The sequence below is a fragment of the Esox lucius genome, chromosome 23 (genome assembly GCF_011004845.1).
Source record: "Esox lucius isolate fEsoLuc1 chromosome 23, fEsoLuc1.pri, whole genome shotgun sequence".
In the NCBI taxonomy this organism is placed as follows: domain Eukaryota; kingdom Metazoa; phylum Chordata; class Actinopteri; order Esociformes; family Esocidae; genus Esox; species Esox lucius.
This window is the reverse complement of record NC_047591.1, coordinates 15,624,468-15,649,066: the sequence shown is the minus strand read 5'-3', so window position 1 is coordinate 15,649,066 and position 24,599 is coordinate 15,624,468. Positions and strand designations below refer to the sequence as shown.

The 24,599-nt window shown below is 43.5% G+C and overlaps 2 protein-coding genes across 4 annotated transcripts in view; one reads left to right on the top strand and one right to left on the bottom strand.

Annotated features, from left to right (window-relative positions):
• Nucleotides 1-24,599, bottom strand: part of si:dkey-5i3.5 (uncharacterized protein LOC565091 homolog) — a 43,495-nt gene that overhangs the window by 9,014 nt on the left and 9,882 nt on the right. The gene's annotated exons all lie outside the window — the stretch shown is intronic.
• LOC105020384 (proline rich transmembrane protein 4) overlaps nucleotides 10,069-24,599 on the top strand; it is a 29,109-nt gene continuing 14,578 nt past the window's right edge. For both annotated transcript variants that reach the window (XM_010887373.5, XM_010887371.5), the window contains exons 1-2: nucleotides 10,069-10,234; nucleotides 15,939-17,082. In XM_010887373.5, the coding sequence (XP_010885675.3) occupies nucleotides 16,041-17,082 (1,042 nt within the window). In that variant the 5' untranslated portion in view covers nucleotides 10,069-10,234; nucleotides 15,939-16,040. The remainder of the gene's footprint in view (nucleotides 10,235-15,938; nucleotides 17,083-24,599) is intronic.

The following is a 24,599-nucleotide window of genomic DNA, read 5'->3' as shown; positions in this document are numbered from 1 at the left end:
CGCTTTGTGAATTTGACATCGCAACCATTTGAGACGACCCAGCAACTTTGTCTCATGGATCTTGTGGATAGCCCATCCACCAACCGACCTATTGTTGCGAGTCCAAATCCAGGTTGTGACACGTTGAAGAAGCATCAGCGCTTCAATTGGCAACGTTGAATAACTTGGCAAGTACTTATGTCACTCTGTGGATATGAACTCGCATCATCGCCGACCACTAAAAACATCCAGTATTTCTACCCTGCATAAGTATTTGGGCAGTGGAGTCAAAACTGATCGATTTTTGCACATTCAAGGTACATGAAAATACCATATGCAGGTATTGGGACAATTCAACCTAAACCAAATTCAACCTAAACCAACTATAAAAGCTAGTGTTCAATCGTCAATCCCTTGCCAGTGGTTTTCCTGCCTCAGTATTAGGTGGTACCCCAGCCCCCATGCTCTACCGTACGTCTCGTCTCTCTGATACTTAATATAACACACTTGAAAAAGGCAACTATGAAAGTGTTAAATCTGCCCTGTTGTCCATGTCCACTTGAGCAGCTAATGTACACTAAAATGTCCTCCATAAACGGCAACAAAATAACAAGCAATATATTTATTGTTTAAGTATATATGCATATATTCTTTACATATTAACATGTTACATTTAATCTTTTTTTTGTTTGTTTGTTTTTTTACATATGTAGGTTTTTACCCTCATGTATTTTTTTTGCTCTCTACCTGCTGATGACTTGTAGACATTTTATAGGATTTAAGTGCATCCAGCCTATAGTTTCTGCTTGGCTCTTTTAAGCCCCCAATCATATTGACTCCACGCTTCTAGCATATGAAGAGAGCATATAATTCCCACTGCATTATGTCCAAGCCACCTTAAAACATTTAGCCATTGAATGTCAAAACCACTGGTTCTATGTTTATTAGAGGATCTAGGAATCACATAAAAAATTTGAAATCAATCCTCAGCTTTATAATTAATCACAGTCAATATTATTGTTGTCTATTTTCATAGTTATACCATGCTCTTGTCCATTTGCCTAACATTAAAAAACGCATCAGAGCTGTATATATAACAGACTTGTTGTGCAGTTTTTTCCTCTATCCTTGCCTGGGCGCAACATCATTTATCCCCCGCTCTCAACACCCTTCAGCTGTACTTGGCTCTGCTGCTTGCTCTAATCCAGCGTCTTCACTTTCACACGTCTATATTGTCCGTGACCAACAGGGGGAGAAGACAGCAGGACATGTCCGGAGCCGTTTTTCAGAGCATAACTCAGTCGCCGTCTGTAGACTCTTTGGAAAACTATTTGTCCCAGGTTTTTGTAACACCCACCTGGATGATGCTTGTCTCCGGGTCAGAGCCAGGACCTCACAGGACATCAGCAACAGGGAAAAGTAAACCTTGGACAAAACACTAGACAGATCCGGCTCTTACTGATACTCTTATTTCAAAATTTAAACAATGCCTAGCTAGTAGTCAACCAACTGGCTTGCACGTTGTGTAATGCTATGGATTGATGTATTGTGTACAAAAATAAAAAACACTTAAAAATTACACACATGAGCTCTCAGTCAAGACCTTGCTTATGGTTGCCATGGTAAACAATGGTTTCATTCTGTACCCAAGACCATAACGGGGTTAATATGCTAACTTTGGATGGGTTCAATAACATTACGCCGTATTGACTTTTGGATGGCATTTGCATTGAATTTGATTGATTAAATCGACTGACATATATGACGTCCAGTGTTTGAAAGGGCGGGTGTTCCAGTGCGATTGGTCTACATACAGTATGACTGTGGAATGCTGGTCTGGCCTGATCAATGACTGTATGTTTAATACATTAGATTGTATTCCCAGAGGTATGTCACAGTGTTCCATATGAATGAGAGGGGATTGACGGAATAACACACCAGGCCTCTCTCTCCCCTTCTCTCCCTAGCCCTCTCTGTGCATATATATACATACACACCCATCAGCCATAACATTATCACCACCTGCCTAATATTGTGTAAGTCCCACTTTTGCTGCCAAAACAGCCCTGACCCATCTAGGCACGGACTCCACAAGACCTCTGAAGGTGTACTGTGGTGTCTGGCACCAAGACGTTAGCAGCAGATCCTTTAAGTCCTGTAAGTTGCGACGTGGGGCCTCCATGGATCGGACTTGTTTGTCCAGCACATCCCACCGATGCTTGATTGGATTGAGATCTTGGGAATTTGGAGTTGTGTTCCCCAAGCCATTCCCGAACCATTATTGCTTTGTGGCAGAGCACATTATCCTGCTGAAAAAGGCCAATGCCATTAGGGAATACCATTGCCATGAAGGGGTGCACATGGTCTGCAACAATGCTTAGGTAGCTGGTATGTGTCAAAATAATGTCCACAGCAGATCATTGTCCAAAGCATCACACTGCCTCCGCCGGCTTGCCTCATTTCCACAGTGCATCCTGGTGCCATGTGTTCTTCGACGCATACTCACTTGGCCATCCATGTGATGTAAAAACATGATTCATCAGACCAGGCCACCTTCCATTGCTTTCAGCAGTGGACAGGGGTCAGCATGGGCACCCTGACTGGTCTGTGGCTACACAGCCCCATACACAACAAACTGTGATGCACTGTGTGTTCTGACACCTTTCTATCAGTACCAGCAGTAACTTTTTCAGCAGTTTGAGCTACAGTAGCTCGTCTGTTGTATCGGACCACACGGGCCTATCTTCGCACCCCACGTGCATCAATGAGCCTTGGCCTTCCTTTTCCTTCCTTGGACCACTTTTGATAGGTACTGACCACTGCAGACCGGGAACACCCCACAAGGGCTGCCGTTTTGGAGATGCTCTGACCCAGTTGTCTAGCCATCAATTTGGCCCTTGTCAAAGTCACTCAGATCCTTATGCTTGCCCATTTCTCCTGCTTCTAACACATCAACTTTGAGGACAGAATGTTCACTTGCTGCCTAATATATCCCACCCACTGACAGGTGCCATGATAACGAGATTATCAGTGTTATTCACTTCACCTGTCAGTGGTCATAATGTTATGGCTGATCGTTGTATGCCACATACTGGATGGAGAGGCATCTAGTTATTTGACAAACAGAGATGGGAGTCTGCACTCTGAGAAGAAGGGAGATGTTTAAAGAGTAAACTGTGACAAAAAATATTAACAATGCGAATAGACTGACTTAAAATAAGAGTTACAGGGTGAAATTCCAAATGAGATTAAGGAGATCAGAGAATTATGGGCAGAAAGAGAAATGGAAATAGGTAAAATGCAGAAAAAGAGAAACTGTATTATGTTGTGCATCTGGGAGTTTGAGAGAGACAAAGACAGAGAGAGAGATAGAGAGGGAGTCAGAGACAGATAGACAGAGAGAGAGAGAGAGACAGAGAGACAGAGAGAGAGAGGGAGAGAGACAGAGAGGGAGAGAGAGACAGAGAGAGGGAGAGAGAGACAGACAGAGAGGGAGAGAGAGACAGACAGAGAGGGAGAGAGACAGAGACAGAGAGGGAGAGAGAGACAGACAGAGAGGGCGAGAGACAGAGAAAGAGACAGAGAGGGAGTCAGAGCAAATCATTGAAATAGAAAGCAGGAAGCCACAGCGGATTCTCCACACCCCTCTACAGAGAATAGAGAGGCTACATGTTCAACTTTATCACCCCCCATCCCTCTTTCTCTCCCTCCCTGTCTTTCTGAACAATAGCAGCCATGGAGCAACAAAAAGTCTGGTTGAATATGCCACAGCAACAGGGTGTGTTCTGGGCTCAAGCGGGGCTGAGGGGATTCAGGAGGGAGGGAGAGGCTTTTTTAACAGGGGTAAGGGTGAGGGGGTCAGGGGAGACTGTTTTTTTTACGAGGGACTAGGCTATAGGGCAGTGGGGGTGGGGGGGGGGTGATAGGGATGTGCATGTATGCGCTCGCATAATGAAGCCCACACTGGTTGTCATGGCCACATTAATTAAATGTATGGTTATATTAAATCGGTGATCATTGGCCAGATTAATAATACGCACTAAACATAAATGTTTAGTTTTTTTAACATATAGTATATAATGAGCAATTCACATTACTATTATTCAAAAGGTTTATTTTTTGTGCTTTGGCTAAACAGTTCCCAAGTCCACTCACTGTGTCTTTCCTAGGGTCATTTATGGCTGTTTTATTGCTACCCAGCTAACGAAAGTTGGGTCCCAGAACGTTCTGCGCTAGTTCAGTGGTTTTTTGTCAGTGCAAGGTATCAGTGTGTGTTTTCAATGGGGCTGTGTGTAATGCGTGTGTTTTCAATGGGGCTGTGTGTAATGTGTGTGTTTTCAATGGGGCTGTGTGTAATGCGTGTGTTTTCAATGGGGCTGTGTGTAATGCGTGTGTTTTCAATGGGGCTGTGTGTAATGCGTGTGTTTTCAATGGGGCTGTGTGTAATGCGTGTGTTTTCAATGGGGCTGTGTGTAATGCGTGTGTTTTCAATTCAGGACATTGTTGTTGGGAGACCATAAGACTTCCAGTGTGCAACTCCACATGATCACTTTTAGAAGCAGATTCATGTCAGAGACTCAACAAGTATATGGCTAAACCCCGAATATATAAACCTATTCCTAAACCCACAGTAACTCCTAACTCTAAAGCTGACCCCAGTGGTAACTTTCCCCCTGACATTTCTCCTGATGGAGCTGGTTTCATTACCCTTGCAGGATTTTTTGTCCCTACCCAGGACAGTAAAACCTGCAAACAAACACCTAAAATGACCTGAAATCCTGAACCTAACAACAACCCTTTCCATTATCCGAAATCCCAAACCTTAACTCCTAACCCTATCCCCCACATAACCCCTGCGCCCTTCACTAGCACATATACTATTCTTGTAAGGACCTTTAGTCCACACAACACACGCACGCACGCACGCACGCACGCACGCACGCACGCACGCACACACACACACACACACACACACACACACACACACACACACACACACACACACACACACACACACACACACACACACACACACACACACACACACACACACACACACACACACACACACACGCCTTTCCCTTTGACACAACAACAACAACAACATTAAAACATACTTTAGGCCTACTTGAACGTCTGCATGAAAACCCTCCTAAGATGGTTCCATCACAAAACCATATGTCATCCTGCTGTCAGTTCTAAGAAAGGAAACAGTGTGAAGGGGCAGTGAAGCTATAGATGGCACGGCTTATATGGACATTGTTTCTTTCAAACAAAGCAACTTTATGAACCGTACAGGCTGTAATTGTCTGGCCCTTTCCGGATGCAAGCGGCCAGGGGACTGGTTGGCGAGAGCATGAACACAGACACACAACGAACCTAATACTCTCTCGCACACATGCACGCACGCAACCACGCACGCATCCACGCACGCGTGTGCCGTCAATTCTCTGGGGCAAACGCCCATCTTTGTGCTGTAAAGACGTCAGTATAACCACACATTGCAAACCCCGGCTCCATCAGATGCCAATCACATGGGAGATAATGTACTGTATAGTGTATCAAGGCTTCCGGGAGACTACAGCTCAGCAAAGGTTATGGTGTGTCCGCATTAGTGATTCAGGCTGTAGTTTTTAGTAAGATGGTGCCCTGGTCAAAAAATTGTTTATCCTGTATGTTTATGTCATAGTCTTTTGTAAGTCAGTTTGCTCGTCAGTAGTTATTATGCTGTAGGGTTGTGTCGTAGTCTTTTTTAAGGTCAGTGCCTTGGTCAACGGTTCTTCAGAAAATAGGTCTACAGTCCATAACTGCACATACACACGCACGCACACAGATCCATGCTCGTTTGCCTGCACCACTCTATACAGAAGCCGAAACATCCAACACAGACGTGGCCCCATGGGAAATAAAAAGCGTTGAAAACTTCACAAGGAACTGAAGGCTGAACTGGGAATCAATTATCAGTTGCCAGTTACCAACGTCAACAATCTCTGTCTTTGCAGGTCTGCAAAGCCATGAAACTGTATTGTATCACACCCCTCTGGAGCTACTCATACCCCCCCCAAGAGTGGAAGACGTGGCAGATTATTGAGTGAATTTGAGGATATACAGTGGGGACAACAAGTATTTGATACAGTGCCGATTTTGCATGATTTCTAAGTAATTAATTAGCATTTCATTGCATGACAAGTATTTGATACATCAGAAAAGCAGAACTTAATATTTGGTACAGAAACCTGTAGTTCTTGACCAGGTTTCCACACACTGCAGCAGGGGTTTTGGCCCACTCCTCCAAACAGACCTTCTCCAGATCCTTCAGGTTTCAGGGCTGTCGCTGGGCAATACGAACTTTCAGCTCCCTCCAAATATTTTCTATTGGGTTCAGGTCTGGAGACTGGCTAGGCCACTCCAGGACCTTGAGATGCTTCTTACGGAGCTACTCCTTCATTGCCCTGGCTGTGTGTTTCAGGTCGTTGTCATGCTGGAAGACCCAGCCACGACCCATCTTCAATGCTCTTACTGAGGGAAGGAGGTTGTTGGCCAAGATCTCGCGATACATGACCCCATCCATCCATCCTCCCCTCAATACAGTGCAGTCGTCCTGTCCCCTTTGCAGAAAAGCTTACCCAAAGAATGATGTTTCCACCTCCATGCTTCATGGTTGGGATGGTGTTCTTGGGGTTGTACTCATCCTTCTTCTTCCTCCAAACACGGCGAGTGGAGTTTAGACCAAAAAGCTCTATTTTTGTCTCATCAGACCACATGACCTTCTCCCATTCCTCCTCTGGATCATCCAGATGGTCATTGGCAAACTTCAGATGGGACTGGACATGCGCTCGCTTGAGCAGGGGGGATCTTGCAGGCGCTGCAGGATTTTAATCCATGACGGCGTAGTGTGTTACTAATGGTTTTCTTTGAGACTGAGGTCCCAGCTCTCTTCAGGTCATTGACCAGGTCCTGCCGTGTAGTTCTGGGCTGATCCCTCACCTTCCTCATGATCATTGATGCCCCACGAGGTGAGATTTGGCATGGAGCCCCAGACCGAGGGAGATTGAACGTCATCTTGAACTTCTTCCATTTTCTAATAATTGCGCCAACAGTTGTTGCCTTCTCACCAAGCTGCTTGCCTATTGTCCTGTAGCCCATCCCAGCCTTGTGCAGGTCTACAATTTTATTCCTGATGTCCTTACACAGCTCTCTGGTCTTGGCCATTGTGGAGAGGTTGGAGTCTGTTTGATTGAGTGTGTGGACAGGTGTCTTTTATACAGGTAACAAGTTCAAATAGGTGCAGTTAATACAAGTAATGAGTGGAGAACAGGAGGGCTTCTTAAAGAAAAACTAACAGGTCTGTGAGAGACGGAATTCTTGCTGGTTGGTAGGTGATCAAATACTTATGTCATGCAATAAAATGCTAATTAATTATTTAAAAATCATACAATGTGATTTTCTGGATTTGTTTTATATTCCGTCTCTCACAGTTGAAGTGTACCTATGATAAAAAATTACAGACCTCTACATGCTTTTTAAGTAGGAAAACATGCAAAATCAGCAGTGTATCAAATACTTGAAATTTGGGCATTGGTTTTTGAAAATATGACTGATCATGCAAAAAACGGTTTTATTTTAGGATAGTGATCATATGAAGCCATTTATTATCACATAGATGTTTGGCTCCTTTTTAAATCATAATGATAACAGAAATCACTCAAATGGCCCTGATCGAAAGTTTACATACCCTTGAATGTTTGGGCTAGTTACAGACACACAAGGTGACACACACAAATAAAAACGGCAATTATTTCCCACACCTGTGGCTTTTTAAATTGCAATCAGTGTCTGTGTGTGAATAGTGTATAAATGAGTTTGTTAGCTCACACAGATGCACTGAGGAGGCTAGATACTGAGCCATGGGGAGCAGAAAATAACAGTCAAAAGACTTGCGTAACAAGGTAATGGAACTTTATAAAAATGGAAAAGGATATAAAAAGATATCCAAAGCCTTGCAAATGCCAGTCAGTACTGTTCAATCATTTATTAAGAAGTGGAAAATTCGTGGATCTCTTGATACCAAGCCACGGTCAGGTAGACAAAGAAAGAGGGCATGCAAACTTTTGAGCACAACTGTAAATGAAGAGCTGGCTTTGTACCCCAAGAGCTGGCGTTGTACCCAACCTAAACACACCTGCCCTTTTACATGAATAGAATACTGTACACATATTGATTATACTGTACACTATGGTTTGCCGGCCATATTGGATATTTGGAAGGTTCAATTAATTTGATGTTCATCTGTAGGGCACTGAAGACATGATTGGTTGAGAAATGTTAGCTAATGTTAAAATTCAGGATTGTTCACTGAAAATTTTAAAACAGTAACTAGTTGCTACAGTACTAAAGCTAACACTGTTAAAGATGTCGTCTGGGACATTTGCAAATATTTTTGTTTCGTTTTTCATCTCTTATTTAGGGCTTGATTTGCAATATGTTGTTTATTTGTGCATAATCTAGTCATAGAATCCCTATCATATGCCAATAAACAATGACAATTTCAAAGCAATTCGTTTCGATGACAAAAACATGGATGACCTGACAATTTTTAGGAATCTGTTATCGTTTCACAGCACCACTTTAACAATGATTGGCCAATAGTCCCACAACACTTGTTTAATGTTTAACTATCACCTTTAATGTATACTGTTTCTGTAAGGTAGAACCTACTAGCCTGAACTAATCAATGCATTTCAGGCCCTACGTAGTTCTCATTAAGAGAATGCTGCTTTCAATGCCAGGGTTATGGGTTCATTTTCAATGGGGGGCCAGTATGAACAATCGTTATTCTTAATTGCTCTCTGCATAAGTCAATCTGCATAATAATGTAAAGGCATTACATTTTTTCACCATTCAATCCAAGGGCTCCAACTTAGCAGTAGATCTGGGAGCTGCAACCTATGCATCACATCACTCCAGGGGAGAAGTCAAGTGGTAAGTATAGAAAGGAGAATCAAGGTCAAATCCATTACTGAGACAACATTATGGCCAATGGGAACCAACTTTGAAGGAATTCCGCTCTGAGGAGAACTTGGCGTTCAGGAAATTACTTTGATTGTTTCTATATTTGGTTAATTCCTAGGGATCTAACAACAGGACCAAAGCAATTATCTGGGGAATGCTGGGTTTCAGGTGAGCACAATGATATTTCAGATTGTACATCTCAGATTGGCATCAAAGAAACAATGGGCTGCTCTGAAGCATGGCAAAGGTAAACTTCCCAGAGCAAGCAGCATGACATGATGTGGGGGTGTAGTGTTGTGTGTGTGTGTCTGATCCAGAACTATGCGTGCACATGGGGACACAAAGTCCCCCAAAAGCAGTAAAACCTCTTAGGCATAACATTCATTGAGGTAAGGGTTAAGGTTAGGGTTAAGGTTAGGTATATGGCTTGGGAATAGGGACATTTCTTACAGGGTGGGCTTCAGGTCCCCACAAGAATATAAAAAAAACATGAGTGTTGTGTGTGCTTGCAGTTGTGTGTCTGTGTGTACATAAATGCTTGTGTTTGTGAATATATACTTACGACAAATACATAGATTTTATATAGTGCTTATCATAAAAAAAACACAAAAACACGTTAAAATCTACACAGAAACAAATGTAGTGTTGTGGCCCTGGGAGGTCCAGACATGATGGCCTTCCAATGCTGACAAAGTGTTGAAGCGTTTACGATATATGCAAAACTGCATACCGTCAAAGTTATATTGTATACATAGGCTAGTCAATAACGTTTTTGTGTGCGTGTACGTCTGACGTAAAACTGTGTAACAGCCATTCTTGTTGTGCGGTGGATAGTGTCAACCATGTAGCGGCACTCTGCTAATGAACAATCTGCTCGGTGAGGTGTGACCGCGGGCATTGTGGCGGAGCTTCACACTGGACTAATAACGCAGAAGGGTGAGGGAAAAAGAGAGACATAAACGGGAGGGGAAGAGTCTGGAAGAGGGGCCGGGGAGAAGACAGAGGGAAGGGAGCCAGGTAAAGCACCAGATCGTGAGTGAGTGACCGGGTGAGAGACAGAGAATGGGAGGGAGAAAGGGAGAGAACGAGTGAGTGACCGGATGAGAGAGAGAGAAAGGGAGGGAGAGAACGAGTGACTGGAACTCTATTTCAGGCACACTCACAAACAGGGAGGCAGACCTCTGTACACAGCTCCGCTCTGGTCTTAGTAGATTCACAATATTTTCCCCAGCGCGTGTGGCAGGTGAGTGGCTCTTATTCTTAACACTCACAGTGGTATGATTGCAAGCGTGCGCGTAAGCTCTCTAAGGTATGGGGGGAAAAGGGGCAAAGAACTGGTCGTAGAGAGGGACTTGCGCGCACACACACACACACACACACACACACACACACACATGCCGTCACTGAGAGAACACACTCTTCAGCTACATTACTATATACACATGGCTCGGTCCGGGTTTCTGATTGTGAGTGTGTGTTTATACTGTACATACAATACAGTATATAGGCCAACTAGATATAATTGGAAATGTCATAGCATCCAGAGAGTTGGGGTATACTGTCTGTGATTTTTTTTTTTTAACTACGTAGATGCATACATTGTGTGTGCGCGAGCGCGCTAGCGTTTATTGCATGCGACTGTGGGCAGCATGTATGTTTCAGCTGATGCAGACGTGACAGCGCGGGTTGTTGCTGCAGGCATGTGTGCGTAAGCGTGTGCCTGCGTGTTTATTCCTCTGCATGTGTTGTTTTGACACGGAAACATGTCACATCGCGGTTAGCAGCCGCCTGGTTACAGCAGCAGAGCAGACCACAAAAGCCGCTCACATCACAGGGATAAACGTATTTTTCTACTATGGTAACCATGGCAAAGCCAGGCAGAGAGCGAAAGCCGCCTGTAATTTACCATTGATTCATTCAAACGCAAACGTTACCGTGACCTTCTTTTAATCCCGTTTCTACCGGCAAGTGGGCTATACAGTTCACCTTCTGTCAGTAGTTTGGGTAAGGGTTAAATGGATATAGTACCATGATATGGAGATGCCAAAACATCAACACAGACCACTGAAAAGGGGATTTGCTTCATCAACAGGTTGTTTAGGGGTTATCTTACATAGTTGAGCAAATGCCCTTTGTGATTTATGATGAACCAAATACATTTGAGAGATCATGAACAGCAAGGTCTTGGCTCAGGTTGGAGGAGCAAAGCGCTTGCAATGCCAGGGTTGTCGGTGTGATTCCCATTGGGGGCAAGTATGAGAGGAAAACAACAGGATGTATTCACTCACTGCTTTCAGTTACTCTCAATGAGAGCATCTGCTATATGAGTGACATCTAAAAAACAAACCAAAAAATAAAGGAGTCAGTGTCTAGTGGCGTGTGACAGTACCCATACCAAACCCCGGACACCAAACCCCGGACACCAAACCCCGGACACCAAACCCCGGACACCAAACCCTGGACAAAAGAGAGGGGGTATTGGCTACCTAGTCCTGATTTAATTGTAAGATTTATTAGTTTAGTATAGATGTGGTTGGTACAGATTTAACCTGTTGTACCCTAGCCTGTTGGTTGGCTGCTGTTCTGACAGTGCCAGGACCGGAAGGTAAATCAGGACACAGGCGTGATCACAGTCAATAAACCACGGGACTATTGACCGTGACTGCCCAGCAATACCAAATCCATAATCTGACATAATGTATCTGCGCAGCTTCAAGGTCTAGATTTACACGAGTCACGGAGGCAGTCAACTCCGTCTCAGTTCTTATCAAACCTGTATGAATTGCCCATTATTTTAAGCCAAGATTTGAATCACAGATTGTATTTGGAAGGAAATTAAATGACTTCATGTGGACCATGACTCATTCAAGCTTTGATGAAAAAACATTACCAGGTATTTTCCTATGAGTACAGCCCCAAATTGGTTTCAGAAAGACGGGCAGTGATGTGGTAAATTAGATGGCAGTAGTTCTTCACTCTTAGTCTAACCATAACCCCCACTCTTAGTCAACAACATCTGAGGTTCCATACTTTTGTGTGCACCATCCTGATCTCCACCCAGATCATTCTCTCAGGTCCATTGTAGAATTATGATCCTCAGGAATCCATTTCACCCTTGGATGCACTGATAGATTAAACTGATCAAGGTAAACTTTTTTTTTTGTATTAAACATGTTCACCTTATGATATAGTTAATTTGATCTGTGCTAACTTATAGAATACTTATAAAATACATCAAATGGAATAAAAAGTAAATAGTAGGAAGATATTGTGTTGTGAAACAACTGTAACATTTAATTATTCCTCAATATCTCTTAATTTCATTCATAATTAGGAAGGAAGACATAGATCAGTACCAAACTTATGGCCAGTTTTCCAGAAATAGATTAAGCTTAGTTCTGGACTGAAGAAAGATTCCTTTGGAAAGCACTTTCGAGTCTTACAGGTTTCATCTGTGTCAGAGAAACCTACAAGAAGTAATTCATTCGAAAATGTTACATCTTTTACATGACCAATGGCCCATACACGACTGCATAAATCCTTTCTAGCTCAAGGTTAAGTGGCCACTTGTATTGAGTCTGTGTTTTATTGATATTCCTGTCCAAACCCAAGGCCAGCGAAGTAACTCAGACAGTACGAAGTAATATTAGTTAGACACCTTGAAGTAATATTAGTTAGACAGCTTTCTTAGTAATATTAGTTAGACAGCATGAAGTAATATTGGTTAGACAGCATGAAGTAATATTAGTTAGACAGCATGAAGTAATATTAGACAGGATGAACTAATATTGGTTAGACAGCATGAAGTAATATTAGTTAGACAGCTTGAAGTAAAATTAGTTAGACAGGATGAAGTAAAATTAGTTAGACAGGATGAAGTAATATTAGTTAGACAGCTTGAACTAATATTAGTTAGAGTTATTACTTCATGCTCTCTAACTTATATTACTTCATGCTCTCTAACTAATATTGCTAAGATACTCCTGGACTGCTTCGACGGACCAGAGTGTCTGGCCTGTACACACACGCACGCACACACACACACACTTCAGAATATCAGACACTTGCGAATGCTTAATCAGTCCATTAGAGTCAATCCATTTTCATTTGGGATTCCTCTCAAGCTCAGCAGAAATCCATTTAAATCGCTAAGGGAGGAAGAGTGTCTACACCTCTAATTCACTTGACACACTTCAACCCCCCCCCTCCCTCCCTCAGGTCTTCCCTTGTTGTAGCCTCTGTTATTTCTCATGTCCATTGCCTTGGCACTCCATCTCCACCTCTCCATCACATTCCTTTCAGACATTGCTCTCTGTCTAGGCTTCTCTTTCCCTCCCTAAACTTCATAACAGTTCTTAAATTACAGTCATTTAATTAGTGTAAAATGTGGCTTTTGAATTAGATTTCCATCTCTTTGGTTCCATGGTGGTCACACAGTGGAACACTAAAGCCGTTGTCATAGAGATTAATGGAAATTACAAAAAGGGTGATGAAAGAATAGAAAATGATAATCCTTGTGGAGAAAGGATTGGATTTTATTGGAATTGTGATGGTTGATGGATACAATAGTGGGTGAGGATACACACATTTATGCAAGCACACACACACACACACACACACACAGCAAATAGAGGGAGGTCTATTAGGAAACATGGGAGATTTGGGAATAGACTGATTGAAGCATTGGACACTACAGACAGAAAGGCAATAACTAAATGTTTATCTCCAGCAGCTTGTTTCAGGAGCCCCACCATCACATCACACCATGTCTCTCTGTGCCTCTCCCTTCCCAACATTCACCCCTCTCCCTCCTCTCTTTTCCTCTCTCTGCTTCATTGAGCCCAGTGCATTGGGCCAGGGCTTGTCTTTGTCAGGGGCACTGGAACAAAACAGACACTTTAAATATTTTTTTAAACTTTCCGTTTGTTCTACTGCATGTCAGGAGAGACAAAAGACTCCCAGACACGCATCCATATTTCATGTTTTCAACTGACGACAAGGGCTCTAAAACTGAGTTGATTGCGCCCAGAGAACTAAAAGACAGACAAGCGATTTCAAACAGGGTTTTCCTTACTTTTAAGTGCTATGAGGTTGATTGTTGTGGGACATAAAGCATTCTGGGGGGATAACTTAGCTCAGTGTAAAACACTAATGAGTGATTTACTCCGTTGACTGAAACAAGATTCTAGCAGGTGTCAAGCAAGTGTAATTAGAAGTAGTCAAAATGGAGAATGTTAGCCAAACTAAATGGTGCATAATCTCCTTTGTGTAAATAATGTATCTGTAATGCGTCAAACCTAACAAAAACACAGTGAGGAAAGAAGCATAATTTGCCTCCGGCTTGAAAGCTACATTTTGGGGGTTAGTGTGACACTAAAAAGCCAATGTTTCCTCAAAAATATGGAATAAAAAAAAAAACACACAAAAAAAACATTTTCTACTAATAAAGCCTCAATAGGCTACCATTTCTTTGCCTTCATTTAAAAGACCTAAGAATCAAATCCAACACAAGGATGTTGGGGTGCTTAAATGTGCAAGTGTGTGTCTGTGAGATATACACTCATGACAGTGTTTGTGGGTAGATGTTGGTTGCTTTTCTGAATGAGACCATTCGTCAAGTAGAAATATATCCGTGGCATTATATTAGGCCTGTTCATGTCTCAGCATCCAAACCAGGAGCCCCGGGCAGCCTGAGACCTACAGAAGCCCATTCAGGTCAACTCAACCTGGGCCACATACAAGAATGTCCTGTGGGGAGATCAGGCATAGGCAAGTGATATTAGAACGTGATTGATGTGTAAGTGTGTATGTGCGTATGTGTTATAAACGAAATCATAGAGAGGGGTCTTGATCTAGTATATGTCGTAGATAGTAAAATAGAAAGAGGGGAGAATGGGTAAAGAGGACGAGAGAAAGATATTACAAGTAATTAAGAAGCTAAAGGAGCGGAAAGAACTGGAAAAGAGAAGAAAAAGCTGAGGAATATTTGTGAACAGAAAGTGAAATAAAGAAAGAACTAAATGTAGAAAGAAAGAGACAGACAGAGAAAGAAAAAAAGAAAGGGAGAGATATATGTAGCGAGGGCTTCACTTGTTGCTGATTGCCTTGAATACTGATGTTGTTTTCTCATTTTAGAAAAATACACTCTAACTTCAAAACGTTTTAAAGAACAAATACATCTGGGAGTGAAAGAGATCAGGGGAGATGGGAAAGTGGGAGGCAGGGTTAAAACACAGCTAAAGTGCACAGTTCCTTCTCAATGGAAAATTCCATCGGTGGTCCAATCTCTTCACTGGGGCAACTGAGCAGTCGCTTTGAACCACCCATTTATATCCTGTAGGAACATCGTCCCCCTTCCATTGTCACAAAAGGACCAAGGCCTATTCTCACCCCATCACTCACAGTCACAATAGATGTGAACGCAAATGCATGCATGTTCAAATGTGCACACAAGCACAAACGTGCATACACATACACAATCATGATACAGTCATCCCCATCTGGTTATAAATCTTTTGTGATCAGTTACCTACACATTTCATATTTAGTTGTCCCATGACTTGCACGTCTACATGTGAATAACACAGCTGAGCACAAACACAGACAGCGCAGATCAAGTCCCTTGGAACAGATCGATCCATCTGAACAACACACACAGCTCCGGAAAAAATGAAGAGACCACCGCAAAAATGAAGAGACCACCGCCTTTCCAAAAAAGTCAAAAAGGCAGGTTTTGAGTGAGGAACAGAAGTGACCACTGCAAATTGAACGCTTCTGTTCCTCACTCAAAACCTTCCCTTTTGACTTTTTTGGAAAGGAAAGAAACAGGTGCAGTGGTCTCTTAATTTTTATCCGGAGCTGTGTGTCACATTTATCGAGCCAAGCGAACTCCACTGTAACTAAGTGAAATCATGTCACTTACAGTTGTGTGTGCGGCTTCCTTTTAGGTCACGCCCCAGGAGAGTGAGACAGCGCCGTAGAGGGCTTGGAGAATGGAGGACAGCATGTGATCAATGCCAACCTGACCTCTCCGCTCAACTGTTGGAAGCATGTTTCGCCTTTCGCCTGATTTTTGCTTTTGGTGCTTCGTCCTGGCCATTGTTCTCCACACAACCACGTTTGCTGATGAAGAGGCGGATCTGACTCAGATCGGACAGCCGAAGCCGACCAAACTGCCTGATAGTAAGGGAAGCTTCTTTTGGCGGCCAAGCTGGTCTATTGACCCATCGAATCTGTTACCTTCACTGAACCTATTTGGAAAGAAGTCAGATACTAAGGATGTAGGGCCCTTACGAGCCACAGGAATCCCAACAACGGGTCCATCTCCAGAACCATCAAAGGTCAAGCCCAGCACAGGATCAGGAGAGGAAAATCTTCCTAGAAGCCCTCAAACCTCCACCACTATCTCTTCAACAGATAATCCTCCCAGCTCAACTGAGATAAGGACAGTAGCCAACCCACATACAGACATTCCTAACAAGAGCACACAACCAAACAACAAAGATATATTGTATTCTACAACCTCGGCATTGGAGTCCATATCTTCCATTTCAATGTCAAAGGGGATCAAGCTATCTTCCCCCACCAGCACAAACACACCACCACTGACGACAACGCAGTCACACCTGTTGCCAGAAACATCTCAAATGGCGGTGCACAGCCGGCGTATCACCTCTAAACCATTCCCAGAGAAAGCGAAGACCCTCGATGAACTCCTCGCACCCTCCGTCCCACTCCTGACGGCCCCACAGACCCCAGTCCTCACAACCCTGGTTAAAACCCCACCAAGGAACACTGTCAGTCCAACACCAGTAGAGGCCACACTGACCAGACAACCATTTAACTCAGAATCCCCACCCAGGTCTCCACACACCAGGGTCCCCACAACAGGGCTGGATCCGACCGTAAGCACCCACAACATCACCCAAACTCAGCCGCGTCCACCAGACCTGGGTTTCTCCGAGGCCAAAGTGGGGCCTACGGCGGAGCAGCCGGAGACAAACACCCCGACGAGAAGAAAAGACGGAGCAGTGCCCAGAGCAGCGAGCACAACTCTAGAGTTGCTAACGGTTTACTCAACAGCACCGCGGGGTAAGCATCCAACACATCAGTACACATCCTATTGGTTTAGTATTAGTGATGGGTAGGCTAAATGACAATCACTGTATGTGATTAATCAATGGCCTTCGGTCAATGGCCACCGTCATTGAATGACGGACGACTCCTCAGCAAAGCAAATATGTCACCCTTTGCTGATATAGCCAAATACCCAGTTAAAATACTTTGAATAATAGAGAAGCATTTTCAGTTTACTTCAGATAATCACCAGATAGAAACCACACTCTTCGCCTACCCTAGAGACCCATGGCCACTCCAGAGAAAGGTGAAAGGAAGGAAATAAAGAGGCATTTCCACTGCATTAGAAAGGACCCTACAAACGATGCACTGGTCACTTTATTTCAGTAAACAGACGCAAATGTTGAACAGGTCCAACATGGGAGGAGAGACAGACATTATAGCGCAGGGTGGGGGTTGGTGTCACTTTCAAATGACATTGAGCGAGTCCTCCTACCCCGGCATCAACCACCCCCCACCACCGCTGTCGCCATGCCGGCTCTGGTCTGTATTCATAATGAACCTATGGACGCCCACTCCCCTGTACAAGCACATCAATCATAGGCAGGTCAAAGGTCAGGTGACACAAAGACAAGTTGACCAACTGGAAAGCAGTGTTTTGGTATTTTGACGTCCCCGAAGACGATGGTACACTAGGGAAATTTGTATTGCGTGTGTTTCTGGTTTTGACTCACTGTCTCATCGTGTGCTGTGTCTGGGGCTGCTCTATGTTGTGTCTGGGCTGCTGTTTGGTTCCTATTATGTCTGTGACTCTGGAGATGTTTGTGTACAGTGTGAGTGACAGCGTGCAAGAGAGTTAACCGGCTGTGCATGATAGCACTGTGTGTGTGAGTGTGTGTGTGTGTGTGTCGGGGGGGGGGGGGTCTTTCTGTTTCCACTAGCCTCTATCAGTATTCCAAAAGCATGCTCAGTGAAACGACCCCCAATCTAATGGGACTGCCCATTCTTCCCTCCACTCCATCCCCTGTTCATAAATGCAGAACGTGAACAGAACGTCTAGATGCTCTTCGCTATGTAAGTGTGTCCCATGATCCACAACCTCTCTCCCTACCTTTCCTCTTTAGTGAAGAGCATGTTATCCCTTCTTTGATAACCACAACCCCCTACTGAGACATGTTAGCCTAGCCTCTACACCATCCTGATGACAACAGAGGGAGGGAACTCCGTTGTCCTCCATTCTGTCTTGTTCAGAGCAGATAACCTCTCTGCATTTGTCCAGTGGAGAGTCATACAACGACAAAATGAGCAAACCTACTAGATCATCACAGACCCCAAGCTGAGATTCAAATGGGAACACGGCAGAGCGAGCCTGGTAATATCATATATTATCCATACCTCTCAGCAGTGGCTGCAAATATCTGCCGGCAGAGCTTGTCAGTGATGCAGACTTTCAACTACAGTAATATGACTGGGATGAGATTCCACTGAACCAAACAATGGTTGTTGTTTCACCTCTGTCCTTGAGGAGTATGTGTATGTGTGTGTGTGCGTGTGTTTGTTTGTTTATTTGCGTGTTGGGGTAAAACATACATAAACACAAAACCTCTCTCATCACTCCGGTGAAAGAGCAAAGCAAGGTCAATTATGGGAGAGGAGGATATAGAGAGGAGAAAACAGAAAGAAGGGGGTAAGGTTGGGGGGGGGTTGGATGAGGAGAGTGGTTGATGCTAAGAAGCAGTGGGGGGGGGCAGGGGGTTGTGTGAAAAATGAGGCTGTTTTAAAACCCAGCCCAGCGCTGCTTCAGATCGCCATCTTCATTCCTTTTCTCCCAGGCAGACTCCCCTCGTTACCAACCCTCTCCTCAACCCCCCACCGCCTGCATTAGCATATTATTTAATACTAATGGGGGGTATCTGGACTCAGCCGTACACATTCCCTGACTTCCTGCATAGGATACCGGGCCGTGTAACATACCTCACAAGACACACACAGAACCCGTCTGTTCACGGGTTGATAAAGAACGATGGCATAGCCACGCATACAGCTGGATATACTTTCACATCAACCACATCACGTTTAGATGCTCCTGAGAGCCACACAGTGGTTGTATGCCGCAGCGGGAAATGAGGTTTGACTTTGTCCAAACACGTCGACCGCAAACAGGCCATGAATGAGGCAGTGGCAAGGAGAACACCACCTTATAATAAACGGTTTCAACCTGTTTGTGTTTGGACTTTGAAGCTCAGCAGCTGGTGGGAGACGAACTGAATAGCGCTGTATACCCGACGCTCGCTTAACATGCTTCCGCAGCGTTGCCATGGTAGCCCTGATTAGTCGTTGCTGTCCTGAGCATCTCCAAGCGGTTACGGTGTGATTGTCGGAGACTTTAGACTTCAGGTCAGGCAAACACAAATGCATTCCATCACCCTAGATTACGAACAATTCTTCCGTCCCTCATTACCATGTATAGAACGCAATGCTTCCTCATTAGTGTGAGTCTAGACAACTAACCCAATAAGGCCATGACGACTGATGCAATATTCTGATTGTATTGGGCAAGTGTGGAAATGAGGATATTGGGGAATGAGGTATTTCAGCTGAATCCAGATTGAATGAAACTTAATATGACTCCGGACTGCTCACCCTCCTGTCCTACGTGCTTCTATTCATCCTCGTCACCCTGAGCTTTATACCAGACTTGATTGTGTTTTCTATTCCTGTGTGTATGCCCGTGTGTTTGCATGTGCTTGTGTGTTCGCGTGCGTGTGAGTACGAGTCTGTGTGTGAGAGTGACAATGATGGAGTTGGAATGGTGTACACTGGCAGTGGGAACTGAGACAAAAATAAATCATGTCAGAACTTTTTCCACTCTTAATGTGACCTATAATGTGAACAATTCAATTGAAAAACAAACTGAAATCTTCAAAGGGGAAAATGAACAATAGAAACCTTACAATAACCTGTGCACACACTCTTATAACTGGGGATGTGACTGTGTTCAGAATTAACCAATACAATTCTAACTCATGTTAAATAGAAGTCATTACACACCTGCCATCATTTAAAGTGACTCTGATTAATTACAAATAAAGTTCAGCTGTTCTGGTAGGATGTTCCTGACATTTTCTTAGTTGCATCTCAGAGTAAAAGCCATGGTCCACAGAGAGCTTCCACGGCATAAGAGGGATCTCATTGTTGAAAGATATCAGTCAGGAGAAGGGTACAACATAATTTCCAAAGCATTAGATATACCATGGAACACAGTGAAGACAGTCATCATTAAGTGGAGAAAATATGGCATAACAGAGACATTACCAAGAACTGGACGTCCCTCCAAAATTTATGAAAAGACGTGAAGAAAACTGGCCAGGGAGGCTTCCAAGAGCAACATTAAAGGAAATGCAGGAATTTCTGGCAAGTACTGGCTCTGTGCTACATGTCACAACAATCTCCCGTATTCTTCATATGAATGGGGTATGGTGTAGGGTGGCAAGATGGAAGCCTTTTCTTACAAAGAAAAACATCCAAGCCTGCCTGAAGTTTGCAAAAACAAACATCAAGTCCCCTAAAAGCACGTGGGAAAATGTTTCATGGTCTGATGAAACCAAGGTTGAACCTTTTGGCCATAATTCCAATGTTTGGCGCATAAACAACACTGCATATTACCCAAAGAACACCATACCCACAGTGAAGCATGGTGGTGGCAGCATCATGCTTTGGGGCTGTTTTTCTTCAGCTGGAACTGGGGCCTTAGTCAGGGTGGAGGGAATTATGAACAGTTCCAAATACCAGGCAATTTTGGCACAGAACCTTCAGACGTCCGTTAGAAAGCTGAAGATGAAGAGGAGGTTCACCTTTCAGCACGATAACGACCCAAAGCACACATCCAAATCCACAAAAGCATGGCTTCACCAGAAGAAGATTAACGTTTTGGAATGGCCCAGCCAGAGCCCAGACCTGAATCCAATTGAACATCTGTGGGGTGATCTGAAGAGGGCTGTGCACAGGAGATGTCCTCGCAATCTGACAGATTTGGAGCGCTTTTGCAAAGAAGAGTGGGCAAATATTGCCACGTCAAGATGTGCCATGCTAATGGACTCCTACCTAAAAAGACTGAGTGCTGTAATAACATCAAAAGGTGCTTCAACAAAGTATTAGTTTAAGGCTGTGCAACCAGGTTATTGTGAGTTCTTTATTTATTTATTTCCCTCAAAGATTTCAGTTTGTTTTTCTATTTAATTATTCACGTTATAGGTCACATTAAAGGTGGAAATGGTTTCTTTATTTCATTATTTTACATCACAAGAACCTGGCATTTTAACAGGGGTGTGTAGACTTTTTATATCCACTGTACGCCGTAACAATGAGATGGTGAAAGGGAAGTAATTCACATGGACACACCTCTGGTACTTATCACACTGTCTGATTCTCCAGCACAACTCAGCGACAATTTATGGTTGGCCAACTCATGACACTAAGTCATATTCAGTTAACACAAAAGGAAAGACAACAGACTAAAATATGGAGGTAGCAGGCGAACCAACCCACTAAACAACACACAACTGAGATGTTGGTTGGGAAACATGTTACTACAGGGTGCACTAATAACAACATGTTTGTAATGGCTGTTAATATATTTCAAATGCCACTTGATTCTTGAGTGGTGGAAAATAGTTTTTGGATGTTCTGATGATACTTTCCAGTTGTAAATATGTAGTAGGTTGACGTTCCTATTTAATCAATAAATTATGTATTGACTGATTAATTACCTTGGTGTTGGTGGTGATGATGAAAATACTAGTGTAAAAAACATTTGAATCTCTATACCCTGTTCACCTTTGACCTTACACGTGATCCACCACCTGACCAAATTACACTGCCCTCTACTGGTGAGAAGGGACAGCCCAAAATAAACATTGCATGACAACATAAAATAGATCTGAATGTCTATAACCAGACTAACATATTTAGTTTTGTGCAAGTTCACCAAGCCACAAGTGTGTGATGAGACACAGTTTTTTCTTCTTATGATTTCATGTATCAAATAAAAAGTGTGGGAAGGTTACCATGGGCTAGATTATTATGGATAAATCTCATCCACCCATAATCACGTCACCAGAATTACACTCCGGATAATTACTGGAAAGGAGCTCATTCCGATGCATTTTCGCCACCTAAAGAAGTTCATTAAATTGTCTGTTGCCTCCTGAAACTCTTTGCTTTCCTGAGTTGCTGTTGCCTGAATAATAGTCTCTTCAGGTAATATTCAACTCCCTGAACCACACGTGACACTGATGGACTCAATGTGCAGTAGGAAGACCCGTATTCATACCTCGTCGCTTAACTTCAACATGATGGTTGTTCTATCAATACCTTTGCCAATCCTGCATGGTTGATTTTCACGGACACAAAAACTGAAAAGGGTCTTTTGGCAATGGTCAAGTCACAGGGTCAGCTCCTGGGCTATCTATTACCACTATATCAGTTTGCTAGTCCCAAAACAAATTTTGTTCACTAAAGGTTTAGCTACAACGGCCAGTCTTAAATCCTCTCAGAGCCTCACACAACGATTACCTTGTGATCTTGGAGTGACCACAAAGCCACATCGTGACTGTGGATGACATGACAGTTCTGAAGAGGTTTACTTTACAGATCACAGCTAAAGCAGGTGGACTGCCAGAGAGCAAGTCCTGAGGTGGGGGTCTGATGTGTCTCTGATGGAATCTCAGGGGTGGGCATCCAACCAGAAGGACCAAGGGTCCAGACCCTTTAAAAACAGTCATGGCAAAATGTACATAAAAATGTACACACCTAGACATGTACACAAACACACACAATTTATTTCAGTGCCTTGGAGTGCTCCTTAGTTCCAGAAGTGGTGGAAAAGTGGGGGAAATGCCCTCTAAAATTGGAGAGAGAGTAAAAGCTGCTCACCCCTCAGGCTTTAGCAGACATATGGACGATAGATCCTTGAGGCATTTAGACATATTAGAGATGAGATCAGGTAATTGTTCTGCATTAACTATTCAGGCAGGTATATAGATGGGAAACATGCTCAGATTTCAATATTGCAGACACTTTGTGATAAGGATAAGAGATAAAAGCCCTCAACACCATTCTCTCTCTCCCTCTCAAATCTTCTACATTAGCTGATCACGTGTATCTTCCATGTGAGGTGCTAATAATGTGTTTTGTAACTTTGTGATGACCGGACAAAATTGTGGTGTAACAAAATTGTGTGTGTGTGTGTTTGTGTGTGTGATTCCTACTTTTGCACACTGGGGGTTTGGGAGAAAAGCTGCTAGTGTTTTGAGGGTGTAGCTGTTCAAGCACAGAGCTCTGCCAATCCTGTGTGTGTGTGTGTGTGTCTGTTTGTGCACTTGTGTGTGTACTGTAGCTGCAGTACCAGTCCCTGGTTATCTTTTCTCCTCTCGTTTGCTGCAGAGCTCGTTACTCATGCTAATTATCACTAATGCAATAGGAACACCATAACTCCAGTGATCTATGATGGGGCGTAGATCACAACACACTGCAGTGATCAATGACAGGGCATTGATCACTACACACTGCAGTGATCTATGATTGGGCATAGATCACAACACACTGCAGTGATCAATGACAGGGCATAGATCACTACACACTGCAGTGATCTATAACATGGTGTAGATCACAACACACTGCAGTGATCAATGACAGGGCATAGATCACTACACACTGCAGTGATCTATGATTGGGCATAGATCACAACACACTGCAGTGATCTAGACATCTACTCGGTCAGACTGTACCGACGCAAAGTGTAAACGATATTGTTCTTACACAATGACAGGGCATAGATCACAACACACTGCAGTGATCAATGACAGGGCATAGATCACTACACACTGCAGTGATCTATGATAGGGCATAGATCACAACACACTGCAGTGATCTACGATAGGGCATAGATCACAACACACTGCAGTGATCTATGATAGGGCGTAGATAACAACACACTGCAGTGATCTATGATAGGGCGTAGATCACAACACACTGCAGTGATCTAGACATCTACTCGGTCAGACTGTACCGACGCAAAGTGTAAACGATATTGTTCTTACACTTATTTGTCTCTGTACATTATCGTGTTGAGTGTGTCAGCTATAGTGGGTCAGAATATCAGGGTTGAATTAAGGTAACGGTGGTCGCTTTAGGGTCAGCTGTGGACAGGTTACGGTTAACTGTGGTTGAATAGGCTTGACAATGGATGGGTTAACTGTGTTTTAATATGAGTTACTGTGAGTGAATAGGATCAGCTGCGGTTAACTAGAGTCCGACTTTGCAAGTGAGTGGTTTTTCTGACATAGTACACATCTTTTGGGGCCATTTTTGGCTCGATAAGGCCGCTTTTACTACAAGTCAAATATCGCAAACGTTATCATTTACTGGGCTTAAATATGTTTAACTGTGGTTACATTTGCCTGTTGAGAGTTGCAGATAACACTTTCTGCAAAGGAATAAGAGCTGTCAGCTCCTAAACCAATGCCCTCCTA